The 14,032-nt window shown below is 42.5% G+C and overlaps 1 protein-coding gene across 1 annotated transcript in view; it reads right to left on the reverse strand.

The window, feature by feature from the left end:
* Positions 1–2,291: 2,291 nt before the first annotated feature.
* The window catches only part of LOC144828009 (uncharacterized), a 77,428-nt gene continuing 65,687 nt past the window's right edge, over positions 2,292–14,032 (reverse strand). Inside the window, exon 2 of the mRNA XM_078686167.1 lies at positions 2,292–5,169. Coding sequence (XP_078542293.1) covers positions 3,962–4,930 — 969 coding nt within the window. The 5' untranslated portion in view covers positions 4,931–5,169 and the 3' untranslated portion in view covers positions 2,292–3,961. The remainder of the gene's footprint in view (positions 5,170–14,032) is intronic.

The raw sequence follows: 14,032 nt of genomic DNA on the forward strand, positions 1-14,032 counted from the left end.
TGAGGACATTGGAAAATGGATGGTGCCCAGATTTTGAATCTAACCTACTTGTATGCTGCGATGCTCGGGCTCACATATCAGAAAAAATAGTATGTAATTTATGTAATGCTTTAAAAAAATGTAATACTTCATTTGCCGATTGTAACTGTAAAATGCTTTTATGACATGAATTGTCGAAATAAAACGTATTGAATTGCTACTAGAATATAACATACGACTAATGATAATAATATTAAAATATACATTAAAAATAACATGCAGGCAATGGTATTAAGAAGGTGGACCTGACAGAAGGTGTAAATAGGAATCATGAATGTTCTGGGAACAACCTAAGGTTTTAAGAACAACATATGTCTTTGAATGTCATCACAGGCAATGATAGATCAATAAGTCAGAGTTGTAATCATTATTTTGCTTATGCTAATATGACCGAATGGCCACATTTCTCTTTGGATGTTTTCATGCATTATTTGTATTTAATATCTTGCATGTTTTTATTGCTTTCATGATTTTATTATATTTTTAGTGATCAAATAAAGCTATGGTGAATATATTTTCAGAGAACAAATATTAATGACATTTAGAATAATAGATAAAAACTATCATAAAATGTTCTTGTTGATTGTCCTGATGCGTTCAATTACTTCATTTTGTGAGTAAGAGGAGCGCAAGGTTGTCATTTTATGCAGATTTGTAGAATGCACTTTCACCCGGCAGGGTAGCCCGACGCGGAGTAGTTGTGAGTCTAGGCATCCCTTGGGCCTAGTGGGACTACTCGAAGAGCCGGTTCTTCAGCTTCTTGCAGAACGCAAGAACTGAGGAGGAGGTCTTTCTGTGTAGCAGCAGTTTGTTCCAAGTTTTAGGATCTATGTACGAGACATTTCGACCACTGAATCTGGTTTTCACTATGCCTGAGATTTGTGCAAGTAGGAGTCTGGATGAGTAGAGGTGTCTGGAAGGTTTGTGAAAGCAGATGTGATTGTTGAGTTATTCTGGACCAGTCTTATGTAGAGCCTTGAAAGTACGGGTGAGACGGCTGAATTGTGTTTGCCATCAGCGCGGAAGTAACTAGTTCGCTTTTTTACTTCACTGATTAAAAAGAGCCACAATAAGATTATTGATGTTCAAACTGCCAGTGTGAGTTGTTGCATCTGATATTTAATAGATGCAACAGAATCTGCCTTAGCCCACAACTGAAAGTTTACCAATGTTATGAATAGCGACAGTAACTAGAATAGATGTAGTATTTGGTATGTTAGTTGGGGATCAGGAAGGATATTATTCACATGCTTACTGTAATTATAAATTGCATGGGAAGCATAAAACAGTGTATATAATAGGTGTAGCAGTTGTAACAATGCACATTTTGTAATAATCAATGCACAAACAGGGCTGATTATCTTCAATTGATCCATATGACTAAGTTATATATTATTTGTTTAATGGAGCCGATATCACATGGGCTTGCATAAGGCGCTGGAGAGACAATGGGCCAGATGTATCAAACATTTTCCCATTCGCAAATGGGCTGATTCGCAGAATTAGCCCGTTGTGCAAACGAGGAAAAAGCCTTTTGGGATGTATTATGCCAAAATTCAAGTGCAAAAAAGGGAATCACAATCTTTGAGATTATTTATTTTGCCCGTGCATTTAGAGAATTGCAATTTGCAATTCTCTAAATGCAATGTAGGAAGCGTTTTTTAAATTGCGCCCCTGCTTTAAGGAATCGCAATTTACCATCAACTTCAAATTGGTGATAAATTGCAAATCCTTAATTTTGCATTTTTCTTAGGGCATGTATGTGCACCAGATGTGCATACACGCATATTTCAGTGGTGCAAAAGGGTGTCCTTTTGGCACCCTTGAAATTGCATCTGCAATTTGCGAGTACCTGTTGGTGATAATTGATGTCAGTCCTGGATGTTGGTGATCAATATCAGAGCTGGATGTTGTTCACTGATGTCAGCTCTGGTTGTTGGATGATGTTAACTTATTGTGAGTCCTGGACGTTGGTGTCTGATGTCAGCTCTGGGTTTTGGTAACAGATGTTAGTTCGGGTTGTTGGTTCTGGGTGACCCCCCCCCTCCCCACCCCCAGCCCGAGGCAAAGTTGCATCTATAGTGAAAAATGACGAACCATTTTTATTCTGCACTATGAAACATTAGGATCAGTTTTGCAGTTGCTTTTTCAAACACCTGCACTTCTTAATTTGTGCACACGGCCAATAATACCATATTTCGGATGTTTGCGTGATTTCATCTTTATAGATACTGTTGTTGTTTTCTTCCGATTCATCTATAGTGAAAAATGACGAACCATTTTTATTCTGCACTATGAAACATTAGGATCAGTTTTGCAGTTGCTTTTTCAAACACCTGCACTTCTTAATTTGTGCACACGGCCAATAATACCATATTTCGGATGTTTGCGTGATTTCATCTTTATAGATACTGTTGTTGTTTTCTTCCGATTCAGGTCTCTGAATAGGCTTTCATTTTACACACAGCAGGAGTCATAACAAAAGATTCCATGAGGAAGGATACGTTAGTGAAATGTTCTACATTACTAATCTTTACACTATTGACAAATACTATAAATATCATCTGTTTGTGCAAAAATAGATACATTCGTAGAATTGATTGTGTTTTCACTTTCACAGGCAATATATTTGAAGTGGTTTTAACACTTTCGCTGCGGCGTCTATTCCACCGCAGTGCTAAGGGGGCGGGGCGGGCACGCGGCGCGCCCATGCTGGTGACGGAACCGCTCCGTCACCAGCCTCGGTTGAGCTGTGCTCATGACGGAGCGGTTCCGTCATGGCCCCGCCCGCTCAATGGAACGCCCAGTGCAGGCCCGGCGAGCGGGCCATGACGGAACCGCTCCGTCATCAGCACAGCGCTACCGCGGCTGATGACAGAGAGGTTCTGTCATCAGCATCGAAGGAGTTAATAGGCCATACTGGGCAACAATTGGTCGCAATCGATTACACTTGGTCACAAAGGTTTGTGATTTTTCATTTTTTGTCCCTAAAGGCATATTCCAACATTTGACACTCTACAAAAAATCTCCATGCATTGTTCTCTGCTACATATTATACAATTCCAACACTAGAGTCCATGCACAACTTGCCACATTAATATACTGTTCACCAGAGTCAGGACGTTTCAATAACTATCAGCTTAAATCATTTCACTAGTTTCAATTTGGTTTTCTAGTATGGCAATGTGCCAAGGCTAGAGTCTCTTTGACTTTTTGAATGGCAGCACATTTAAATTACCCTGTTGGCTTTCATTCATTAGCTGGTTGTAGGAATTTAGAGAAGAGCATTTCAGTTAACAGCTTCCACTTTTTTGCTCATCACAATTTTCTTTTTTATATATGTAATCGCCTTGATCTTTTCCATGAGCAAAGTCACAGGAGGGAACAGCTCTCTTACTACTGCAACTTATTTTATGTCAATCTGCTGAACGTTTGGCATGGGAATGTTTATAAAACAGTGTGAGTGTGTTGAGGTGGGATGTGTGTGGGTGGGGGGTGTTTGATTAGGGGTGAATGGGGTGTGTGGTGAGAGTGCATTGGGGCTGGAGTGCGTTGGGGATGCAGGTGCGTTGGGGGAGGCGGGTGCGTTGGGGGAATGCGGGGGTGTTGGGGGGAAGCGGGGGCTTTGGGGGATTATGTAATAAAAAAAAAGCCCTTACAAGTTCCACCTTAAACAGGTTTGCAACTAAGCAAGATTTGTGCTCACCTATTAAGTCAGACAGTTATTCATACATTCAAACACTCGCTTGGTTTTGCAGCGCACTGCTAACTTTTTTTGGGCAATTCCATGCTATCTCATCAGTAAGACTGATTTCAGAATTAGAGCTTGCGTAATATTCACTGAACTTGTAGGGGTTCAGTTCAGGTTAATGTCCATATGTTGCTCTTTCTTTTAGTTTACATGGAATTATGTGAATGAACATCATTCCTGAGCGGAGGCGTGCCTAGCGTGCGTTCTCTCATGGTGAGTCAGGCTAATTTTGTGGTTGAATCCTTTCTGACATTCACTGCACCAGTAGGGTTTTTCCCCTGTGTGAGTTCTCTCATGCTGGGTCAGATGAATTTTCTGACTGAAGCTTTTTTGACATTCTTCACACTGATAGGGCTTTTCTCCTGTGTGGGTTCTCTCATGATGTACGAGATGGATTTTCTGACTGAAGCTTTTTTCACATTCTGTGCACTTATAGGGTTTCTCTCCGGTGTGTGTCTTTTCATGCTGAGTTAGACTACATCTCTTAGTAAAACATTTTTGACATTCATTGCACTGATATGGCTTTTCTCCGGTGTGAATTTTTTCATGCTTAGCAAGAGTACTTTTATCGTGGAAGCTTTTCTGGCATTCAGTGCACTGATATGGTTTATGTCCCAAGTGTGATCTTTCATGTAATGTGAGACTGATTTTATGACGGTAGGTTTTACCACATTCAGAACACAGATACCGTTTTTCTCCTGCATGTGCACCTTCATGCTGAATTAAACTTGCTTTTTTGCTGAAACTTTTTGGACATTCAGTGCACTGATATATTTTTTGTCCCAAATGTGTTCTTTCATGTCGTGTCAGATAGTGTTTTTGACTAAATCTTTTCTCGCAATCAGAGCACTGATAAGGCTTTTGTTCAGAGTGCGATTTCATATGCCGTGTCAAGTAGGATTGTTGAGTAAAGGTTTTCTCACATTCGGAACATTGATAAGGTATCTCTCCTGTGCACCTATTTTTCTGGACTGTCCTGTTCAAATTACAAGCTTGGTTTGTCACTTGTGAAGTGCATGGGTACACTACTTCTGCAATCTGCACAGTCTTATAAATAATGTACACTGTTTTTTTATTCAAATTGTGCTGTTGTTCTGGCTCTTGCTTTACAGTCACAAAGCCCTCCATCTCCTTGATCATGTGTTTCCTTGCTGCCCCCAACTTAAGGGTTCATTGACGTATAAGAAATTAGAAAGACTCCAGAAACTGCTTTTACAATCAGTCAGCGACTCTGCTCTGTATTGTCGTTACTTCCTGGCCAAATCCAGGTTTTAGACATTGGTTTCTTCTAAAATTCCAGGAATAGCTCTCTCTTTGTAGTCTATTTGCTGCAAATTACAGAATCCTTAAGCTTTGTTCCTGTCCACACTTGAAGCCACCTGCAGTATAAAAAATATGAATTAAAATGAAATATCTTTCAAGGTGTAAAACTAATTTTAATGAAATTATTTAACAGAGATGTACTTTTCCGATAGGATAGAGTTTGTAGTAGTAATAGTAGTATAAGGCTTTATTTCGATAAAAAACATATCTTAAAAGCATCGCATTAAAAAATACATTACATTTGTACCTTAGGAAAAAAAGAAAAAAATAATTTGATACACAAATAACATCAAAGCTAAAATCAGTGGTAAAAAGAAGAAAAAAAACAGGAATAAAAAGGTAAAATCACAATTTACAGATTAGAATCACAAATTATACATTTTCTTTAAATTCACAGATTATACATTTTCTGTAAGGCTTTTAGATCTAATGGCCCAAGCCCATGATAAAAATTTTGACAGACCACATACGTACAGCGACTGAGTGTCAGACATCAGGAAACACAACGCCTCATTGTGATGTCTAGTACCCAATATTCTACATAGTGGTTTAAGCCAGCACTTCCTCGGTCACGCATAAGCCGGACATGCGAACAGAAAATGTGCAATAGATTCTGTTCTGGACTTACAGATAGGGCAAAAGGGTGTTGTTTGGAATGGGGCTTTCCAGCGGGCAGTTAATTCGCGCACTGGGAGGACTCCGACCCAAAATCTAAAATACAAAGCCCTATCAGTGGGTTTCTGAATAATATCAAGGTAGGGTTCTCGGAATGCCACATCCTTAAACCTTAAAAAGTCTACTGTTAAGTAAGCTTTGGATCAGTGCTAATTCTTGTTGCGACCAATCTCCAATAAAGATTCTTTAATGTTGCCTCAGGGGTGGTAGACCTATTTACCCAGGCTTCATTGAGGCCCAATTCACCAAGTAGAAATTTCACATCTTTAAGCCATTTTTTTTTGGGCCATCCCGTCATCGACATTACTTCTGCCAGCCCCTCTGCATATTTTGCTAGTTCTGGCACTCGCCACAGCCGGGCCCATAACAGTAGGACTTTTGCCAGATCTTTAATCGAGTGGCATCCTAAATCAAGTAGCAAAGGTACCGATGGGGTGCTCTGCGGGAGTGCCAATAAATCCTTTAGGAATTTATTTTCTGATCTTAACAGCTGTTCCATATTGCAAGAAACGCACAGTTCCGCCCCATAGAGGGCCGAGCAGACTCCCCTCCCCTTATAGATATCGATGACCGGGGCGATGGGTCTGGTTGAAGAGGAGCGCTGGTCCCTAAGGAGCACCCCCTCTACCCTTTTGTGGCCTAATAACATTTTGTATAGATGAGGGTTCCACTGCATGGTGTCAGAAATACGTATGCCTAAGTAATCGAATACAGTGACCCTTTCCAGGATACATGGTTTAGGACTGGGGGTCGCCCGAGTTTTTCCGGGGGGTTCAACACCAAATATTTTGTCTTGTCTGTATTTATTACAAGCCCTCTTTGAGTACAAAAGGACTGAAAATTATCTAAGAGACTCTGGAGGCCCATAGGGGACTTGGATATTAAAAGCGTATCATCAGCGAGTAAGAGGATTGGAATTTGCTCACCCGCCAGGGATGGTGCATCAGATGGATTTTCCAGCAAGTGCTCGACCACACCATTCACATATAGTGAAAAGAGAGTGGGAGAAAGAACACATCCCTGGCGGACATCTCTCTCCACTGGGATTCTATTTGTCTTCTGCCCCTGAGTGCCCCACCTCACTTGGGCAAAATTGCCTTCATGGAGCCTCACTAGGATTGACAAAATATTGGAAGGAATCCCCATATCGGACAACACTCCCCATAAGCATTCCCGAGGCACCAGGTCAAAGGCAGTCTTTAGATCAATAAACGCAAGGTAAAGACTGCCTTTGCCTATAAAGATAGAGCTTGTAGGGTTTTGAGGCACGGATAAATGAGACCAACATAAAATAAAGCAGATTGATATGTTAACAGTAAGTGTGCACTCACTCATATCAGTAACATATCAAATAATGATAAATCTATTTACATTTTGTATAGACCGTAAAAGAATTAAAAACAAATTGTTTTGCCATGTTGAATAATATCAAACTGAATAAACTAAACTTGCATAATCTTGTAAAAAGGCAGACACAGGAAGATGGCTGAATGGAAACCTTGAACGATTGCTCTGCCGGGCACCCAGCCTAATCCTACAGAATCCAGTACTCTCCCAAGGAGTTAGAGGTCAGACCCCTAGAGGAGGTCCCACGCCTAGAGCCCTCCAGGTGGTAGAGGGGGCTCAGACTGACTTTCTACCATGATCGAGCGCACAGATGCCACGCTGAGAGCCATACAGTGGCAGCCCGACAATTGTAAATTGAGCTCGGCGGATCAAGGGGGCCGCTGACTCCACTTCCCCAGCCCCACGAAACCATGATGAGAAGCGCATAGACGCCTGCAGAGGCTTAGCTGAGATGTACTGGCAGAGCCAGGCACAGTGGGGCTGAATGGCTGTCTAGCAATAAACTGACCGCTGGGGCACGCAACGCTGGTTGGAGCCTAGAAGCCTGGAGGATGGTTGCCACAATGACAGCGGCTAGATAATGGAGAGGAGGTCAGCACAGTCCCCAGGCGGTAACTGCCCCTACCCTTCCTGCGTTGCGGACTGCTGATGCAGAGAGTGTATACAGTTGCAGAAGGCCTGCCTGAGAAGGCAGAGGGCCGGGCCAGTAAGGTGCATAAAAGTTGACATACAGGTGCCACCTGTGCAACCCCTCCTCCCTCCCCATTGACGTGATCATTTAGTTGGGCGGCGACCCAGTAACCTTGAGCTTCCAACTGAGAAGAGGTTGCTGAGAAGGGATCTTACAGCTACTAACCTTTGAGACGTGGGCAGTAGTGGATGAGAGGGAGGCTTGAGGCCTAGGTCCTTGCTCATGCCTTGGGGGACATTGCCTGGTTCTCATTTATCTTGTTATGGAGGTAATAAGTGGCAGACAGACCTGAAGAAGACAGTCTGACATGCAGTGGGCTGGTCTGCTGTTCTGAGAGGGTACCCAGGGGATAGCAGAGCACCTGCTGAGACACAGAATTTGAAGGAGCGGGATAGGCCCCTGTGGCACTAACTATTCTGTGTAGCTATGGGCCGAGATAGATCTTCTAGAACAAGCCTATAAACAAAACTGTACAGATATACAGAGGCGGGACGAGGCACTGCATGGACATCGCAGAGGAGACTAGGTCTATTCCCACAGGCAGATGAAACATTCACTCCCCAAATACCGATGGCTGTTACCCAACTGAAACAGATGCTAGATGAATAAATGGATTCCATATTCATTGATAGTAATATTTGGATCGCCATAAGGTGAGGGAGCGACAGCTTGAGACATAACGAAATGGGATTGAGCTCCCTGCAAACTGGCTCCTAATCCTCACCCAGGTTAAACTTCCATCATTAGCTATTTAGGGATCCTGAGTTCCAATCGTTACCCTTCTTCCTCCCCATCCTCGCCCAATGTGGAACCCAACCCATCCACCAGACCCCCTAACCATTGGGTCTTTACTGCCCCTCAACACAAGAAGCCCATTGAGGACCACCCTTTCACCTATGGAGGGAACTGGCCTTCTCCTGCTACTCACAAATCATCCCACAAGCTCACCCCCTATAACAATAAATAACAGCACTCTAGATAACTGTAAGCCTACTAAACGCCCCTCCTCTCATCACTCCTACCTCAAGGAGCACCCCACTCACCCACAGTGATGGCCAACACTTGCCATTCAACTGACCTAGAGCACAAAAGACCGATGGAGGAAAACTGTACAACACCACTTCCCTCTACTCTTCATACCCCCTCCATGTCACCAACCACTAGCCACAAACCTCCCAAAACCTCCACTTATACTTTCATCCGGGACTACGTGGAACCTACATTACCTACCACTGTTCCTTTTGCGCGGAGACATCACTCCCTTCCTATCACCAGACCAACTAACCAATCCTTATATCCCCACACCCCCTTTCAGGCTGAACTGAAAGACATCAAGCAGACATCAAGCAGGGTCTTCTGAACCTACTACACTTCTCTTCAATGATGGAGGAGTGCTGGAACCTCTACATGTCCTTCAAGAATAATCAAGCATGCCTCCCCGATACGACTAAACTCTGCCAAAGTCAAGACTCATCCTTGGAAAACGAGACAAATTTGACCTGGAAATCTAGGCCTCGTTAACCATCACGCTAGGCCACATAGGATCACTGACCCTATGTCTGATGCTTACATTCGCTCCTTTCTACTTCATTACAATACCGCCCACAATAAACCTTCTCTTGCACCTTCCAAGATCCAGACTATTTCCTCCAACCCATTTAGAGAATCCAGTGTCAATCTCAGAAAATTGTTGTTAGAATCTCCAAAATATATCTGATAGGGAGACTCCAGAGAATCCAGTTAATGGTGGCCAAGTTGGCACTAATGAGACCACACTAGCCTTAGGCATCTCAAGCATTGGCCGAGCTCCACTGGCTCTCAGTTATGCAGAGGGTACAGTTCAAACCAATGTGCATAGTCTTTAAGGCTCTGTATGGCATTGGGCCCAAGCCACTACAGACCAGATTTGAATGGTATGTCCCCCCACGTAACCTTCGCCCCTCCTCAGCTAAACTGGTGAGATTATTCAGGTTTAAGAAGAGTTAGATCTAGAGGAAGAGCTTTTAGTATTGCAGCAGCTTTGGTCTGTAACAAACTCTTAGCCGTACTTAGGACAGATAGGTAATCTGCTGCTGTTCAGAAAGAAGTTAAAAACCTGGCTCTTTTCCAGGGTGTATGTATGTGGCCATGGTTTTCTTATTCTTTTTGACCCTGTACTGGCTATTACACTCAAGGTTAATTGATCTCACGTATTCAAGCGTCAGGATACCCGTAGGGTCACAGTACGCTCTGTAGATGCGGAATACAACACATACAATACTTTAAACCTTGATAATTTACTACCAGTCTCCACATCTCCTCAAGAAGCTGTGGTTACCAAATCCCACCTCAAGTCAATGCTTTTGAATTGCAGGTCAGCGGTTAGGCATGCTGCTAATATAGCTGACCTCATACTCTCGCAAGATCTGGACCTCCTAATCCTACCACTGTAGTGTAGTTCCTATTATCCCAATAGGCTCTGCGCATTGGAATAATACCTTCAATAGTATAGGCCTAGACCAGACGTTAACTAGGTCTTCTATTGTCGATATTAGACTTAAAGTTTTGGGTTTGCCAGCTAGCTCAGAGTTCACTAGAAACTTTCTCGAATAGGCAAGGAGGAGTTGAACCTCCCTGGATAGACAAGAAGGGATTTAGTTTCTGACAACCATAGAACATGACAACTTTGCTCTCCCCTAATCAAGAGTGTATCTCTAGAGTCGTGTGAAAACAAAAGACAACTTATTTTACTCAGTCAGTACGTGCATTCTTAGTCTCACCAGATTGTAGAGAAAAGGAAGAGACGGGCATGTTCAATAAAAGATGTTATTTATTGATCAGTCTCTTTTCTCATACAAGAGAAATGGATCGATATTATCGCAATACTTATGGTTAAGTAAAGTGCATACAATAAAAGCAGAAGTGTAAAATAATACTGTAAAAACATTTATATGGTTTCTAAGCCATAAGGTGGTTTAAAATGGATAAAATAGATACATACACATATACATTTGACTAATCGTACTTAACTGGTGTTTCTAACTACGCCTACCCCGGTGTACCTGACCTAAGCCTAATAGGTGGGCGGGAATAGAAAGTAGCAGTTTAAGTTAAGTTTGTTTTGCCAAGTGACTGACTCAAGAATTCTCTGCAAGGGGTTATTCAGTTCTGTACCTTGAATCTAGGATGAATGAGGGATGGTATCTCTCGTCTCTGGTCTCGATATTACAGGCTGCCTGCGAGGGCTACCCGGAAGCGCCGGAGCTGGATTTCTCGGCAGGAGAAAGCAGCGTCTCGTTCTCAGCGCTTCAGGAAGGCGGGGCTGCGCCAGCGGGGTCTGCTCTGCTCTGGGCTTCGGCAAGTCTGGCTGCTCCGATCTCGTCACCACCGCGTGTGTTTGCTTAAGGCAATACCGGTAATATTTATACCTGTAAGGTGCCGAGATTGACGTAAGGATGGACATAGATACATCAATAAGGATGTCATACGACTTGGTCGTTAGCACATTCTTTTGCTGAAGTTCTCGATGAAATCAAAACAATGGCCGCAGGGTTTTTCCCAGGTTGTCATAGGTTTGATTTGTTTTGAGAACTCCGTATGCCTTATCAGGGGCTGGAGGAATATCGCTTGTCTAATTAGATGGCAAGCGTTATGACCTAATCAGATAACACGTTCCTGTGCCGTAGTGTGGCTTAATCAGATAACGGTTTCTGCATCATGGGATGGCTGCTAGTTAACTTGTTAACCAGAACAGGGTCAGGAATAGGGGGATCGATACAGAACCTATAAGAATACATCACACCCACTCCACGTTAACTATGGCCATGTTTACGAATCTAGGCATAGTAAAACATACTGTAGAGTATCGTGTATACCTTACCACCCCAAAATACATATAATGCATTTCGAATAATGTAATATACGGAAAAAAATATTCACATGTACTATATGCACTCAAGCTGTAGAATAATGCTAAAGTAATCACGCATATGTATACATTATTGCTAATTGGTATATGAGAATTTACACATGAAATGGCTCTTAATACAGAAGAAAAAGGTTCGAGACCATTTCATCACAGAAAAAATAATTATGAACATACCAGCGGGCAGCTAATGTCTATAAAGTTTCTAAAAATAGAAATTTTAGTTCTCTAAGAATAGTTCTTACTTTAAGCAGAAGATAAGTGTCCCGAAAAATCGTAAAAATATTTTGGGGCTTCTGAAAAAATCGCTGTCCGTGAACTGGAGGGAAAATTGTTCATGTTATTTTGCTATTAAGGTGAAGGCCAAATTCAGGGTGTTGGGAACGCCGTGTGCTAGCTTGCTTAAAAGTCTCTATTTCTGCTCTGGTGAGAACATCATATCATTTAGACTGTCGAAAAAGCTGTCAACAGCTTCCTGGGAGAGTTCCACTAACTCGGAAAAAGGTGTAACCATGCATTCGTGCGCATGATTGTCTCCATTGACGTTTTGATTAGTATTGCTGACAGAAGGTCGTACCTGATCGATGCTGCTTTCATCTTGAACTCCACTACCCCTTAATCGTAGTGGTGAAGTTTCCACGAATGCCGTCATCAGGATTGGCAGCCGTTGAGGGCAGCACAAAGCATGAGCCTTTATCGGACCCAACAATGTTTCTGCATCCATAGGCGCATCCGATTGTAGCGTCAGACAGGTGTCCAACACGCATTCTTCTCCGCACAGCAGGCACCTTAATACAGGTAAAACACATCGATGCCACATTGGTCGAAATGAAAGAAACCAAGTCATGTTCAGGTCTATAAGCCGGGATAGTCCCAGGATTTTTGAAATCCGGTCCCGGTATCCAATGGCTCGGATTGTTTCTTCCCTTGTCGCAGGTGTTTTGTCTGTGACATGGTTTGCCATAACGAAATATTAGGACCAAGAATAGGATTCCTGCAATTAGTCCCAAAATGAGGGGAAGTCCGCCAAAAATCGAATGGACGAAATCTGGAAAAATACCCAGTATGGCTTTGAATGGTGTTAATGCCATCGAAAATACTGTCTTAAATACCTTTGAGACTCCACTGGTATCAGAAATATTTAAGATTTCATTCAGGATTTCTGCGAAATGTATGGGGGAATTAGTTGATAACAATGAGTGAATCTCTGCAGTCGTCCTTGCGACTAGGAGATCATACGTTTCTTTTGATGACGTGAGTCTGGTCGGCGTCTGAAGAAGCACTGTTTTCATTCTGCTTAAAGTATCTATTCGAATAGAAGTAATTTTCAAGTTAGGCCATGCCCTTGCCTCCCTGTCTGGAAAGGAGCTGGGGAACAATGAGTGTCCACAGCACATGACCTTCGCAGTCGTAGTTACGAGATAAGGAGTCCCGGGCATAAGACTACAACATCTGCGATCCACAATTAGAATGTAACTCCTGTTATAGAGTCTTTTAAGGAATGGTTCTATCTCTATTGCAGGTGCGCCTAGCTGGTGACATGAAAGGTTATTTGAGTTCCCTTCACAGGCTCCATGCAAACTAATTCCATTACACAGAAGTGTACCGCTTAGTGACATCGCACAATTATTGCCACTAAGAAACACTTTCTGTCCTTTATTACTGACACATGCATGTGAATAGGGCAAGTTCCATGTTGTCTTAATGTACCCTTTTCCCAATTTTTCGTACATGCCAGCCTGTATATATTTTTGGCAGTATTGAAACCTGAAGGTTGATATTGGAATATTAATTATCCCATGTATTATCCATTCACTGACAGGTCGTTCTGACATTGTCACTGGTAATCTCTCGAGTTTCTCAATGCTCAGGATTGTATAATCAGCCCCCTTCTGTGCCATACTGATTTGTTTATCAGTAAGGTTAAAGATATTGAATAGTGACGTTGTGTTGATTAAACGCCAAGGCACATAGCCTGAACGCAGATTTTGTAACGTCCAGCCAAGCTGTACAATAGAAAGCAATTGAGACTGACCGTGTTGTAACAACAGTAAGTCTTGCGATATTATGTCGATTGCTGAAGACACAATGCTGTCCAAAGAAAAAATTCTGGAGGACAGAGTCATTAACCCATTGTCCACTACAGAAAGTGATTTTTCCAAATTAATACGGTCAATTTCCCGTATACTTTCTGCTGTCTCAATTTGAGTTACCTTCCAGGCCTCATTGTAAGCTGCATATACAGAGGCTGCTATGAAGCGTTTTTGACGCTGTTTGCGCGGTCCCATAATGAAATCACGCA

The sequence above is a fragment of the Lissotriton helveticus genome, chromosome 1_1 (genome assembly GCF_964261635.1).
Source record: "Lissotriton helveticus chromosome 1_1, aLisHel1.1, whole genome shotgun sequence".
Classification (NCBI taxonomy): domain Eukaryota; kingdom Metazoa; phylum Chordata; class Amphibia; order Caudata; family Salamandridae; genus Lissotriton; species Lissotriton helveticus.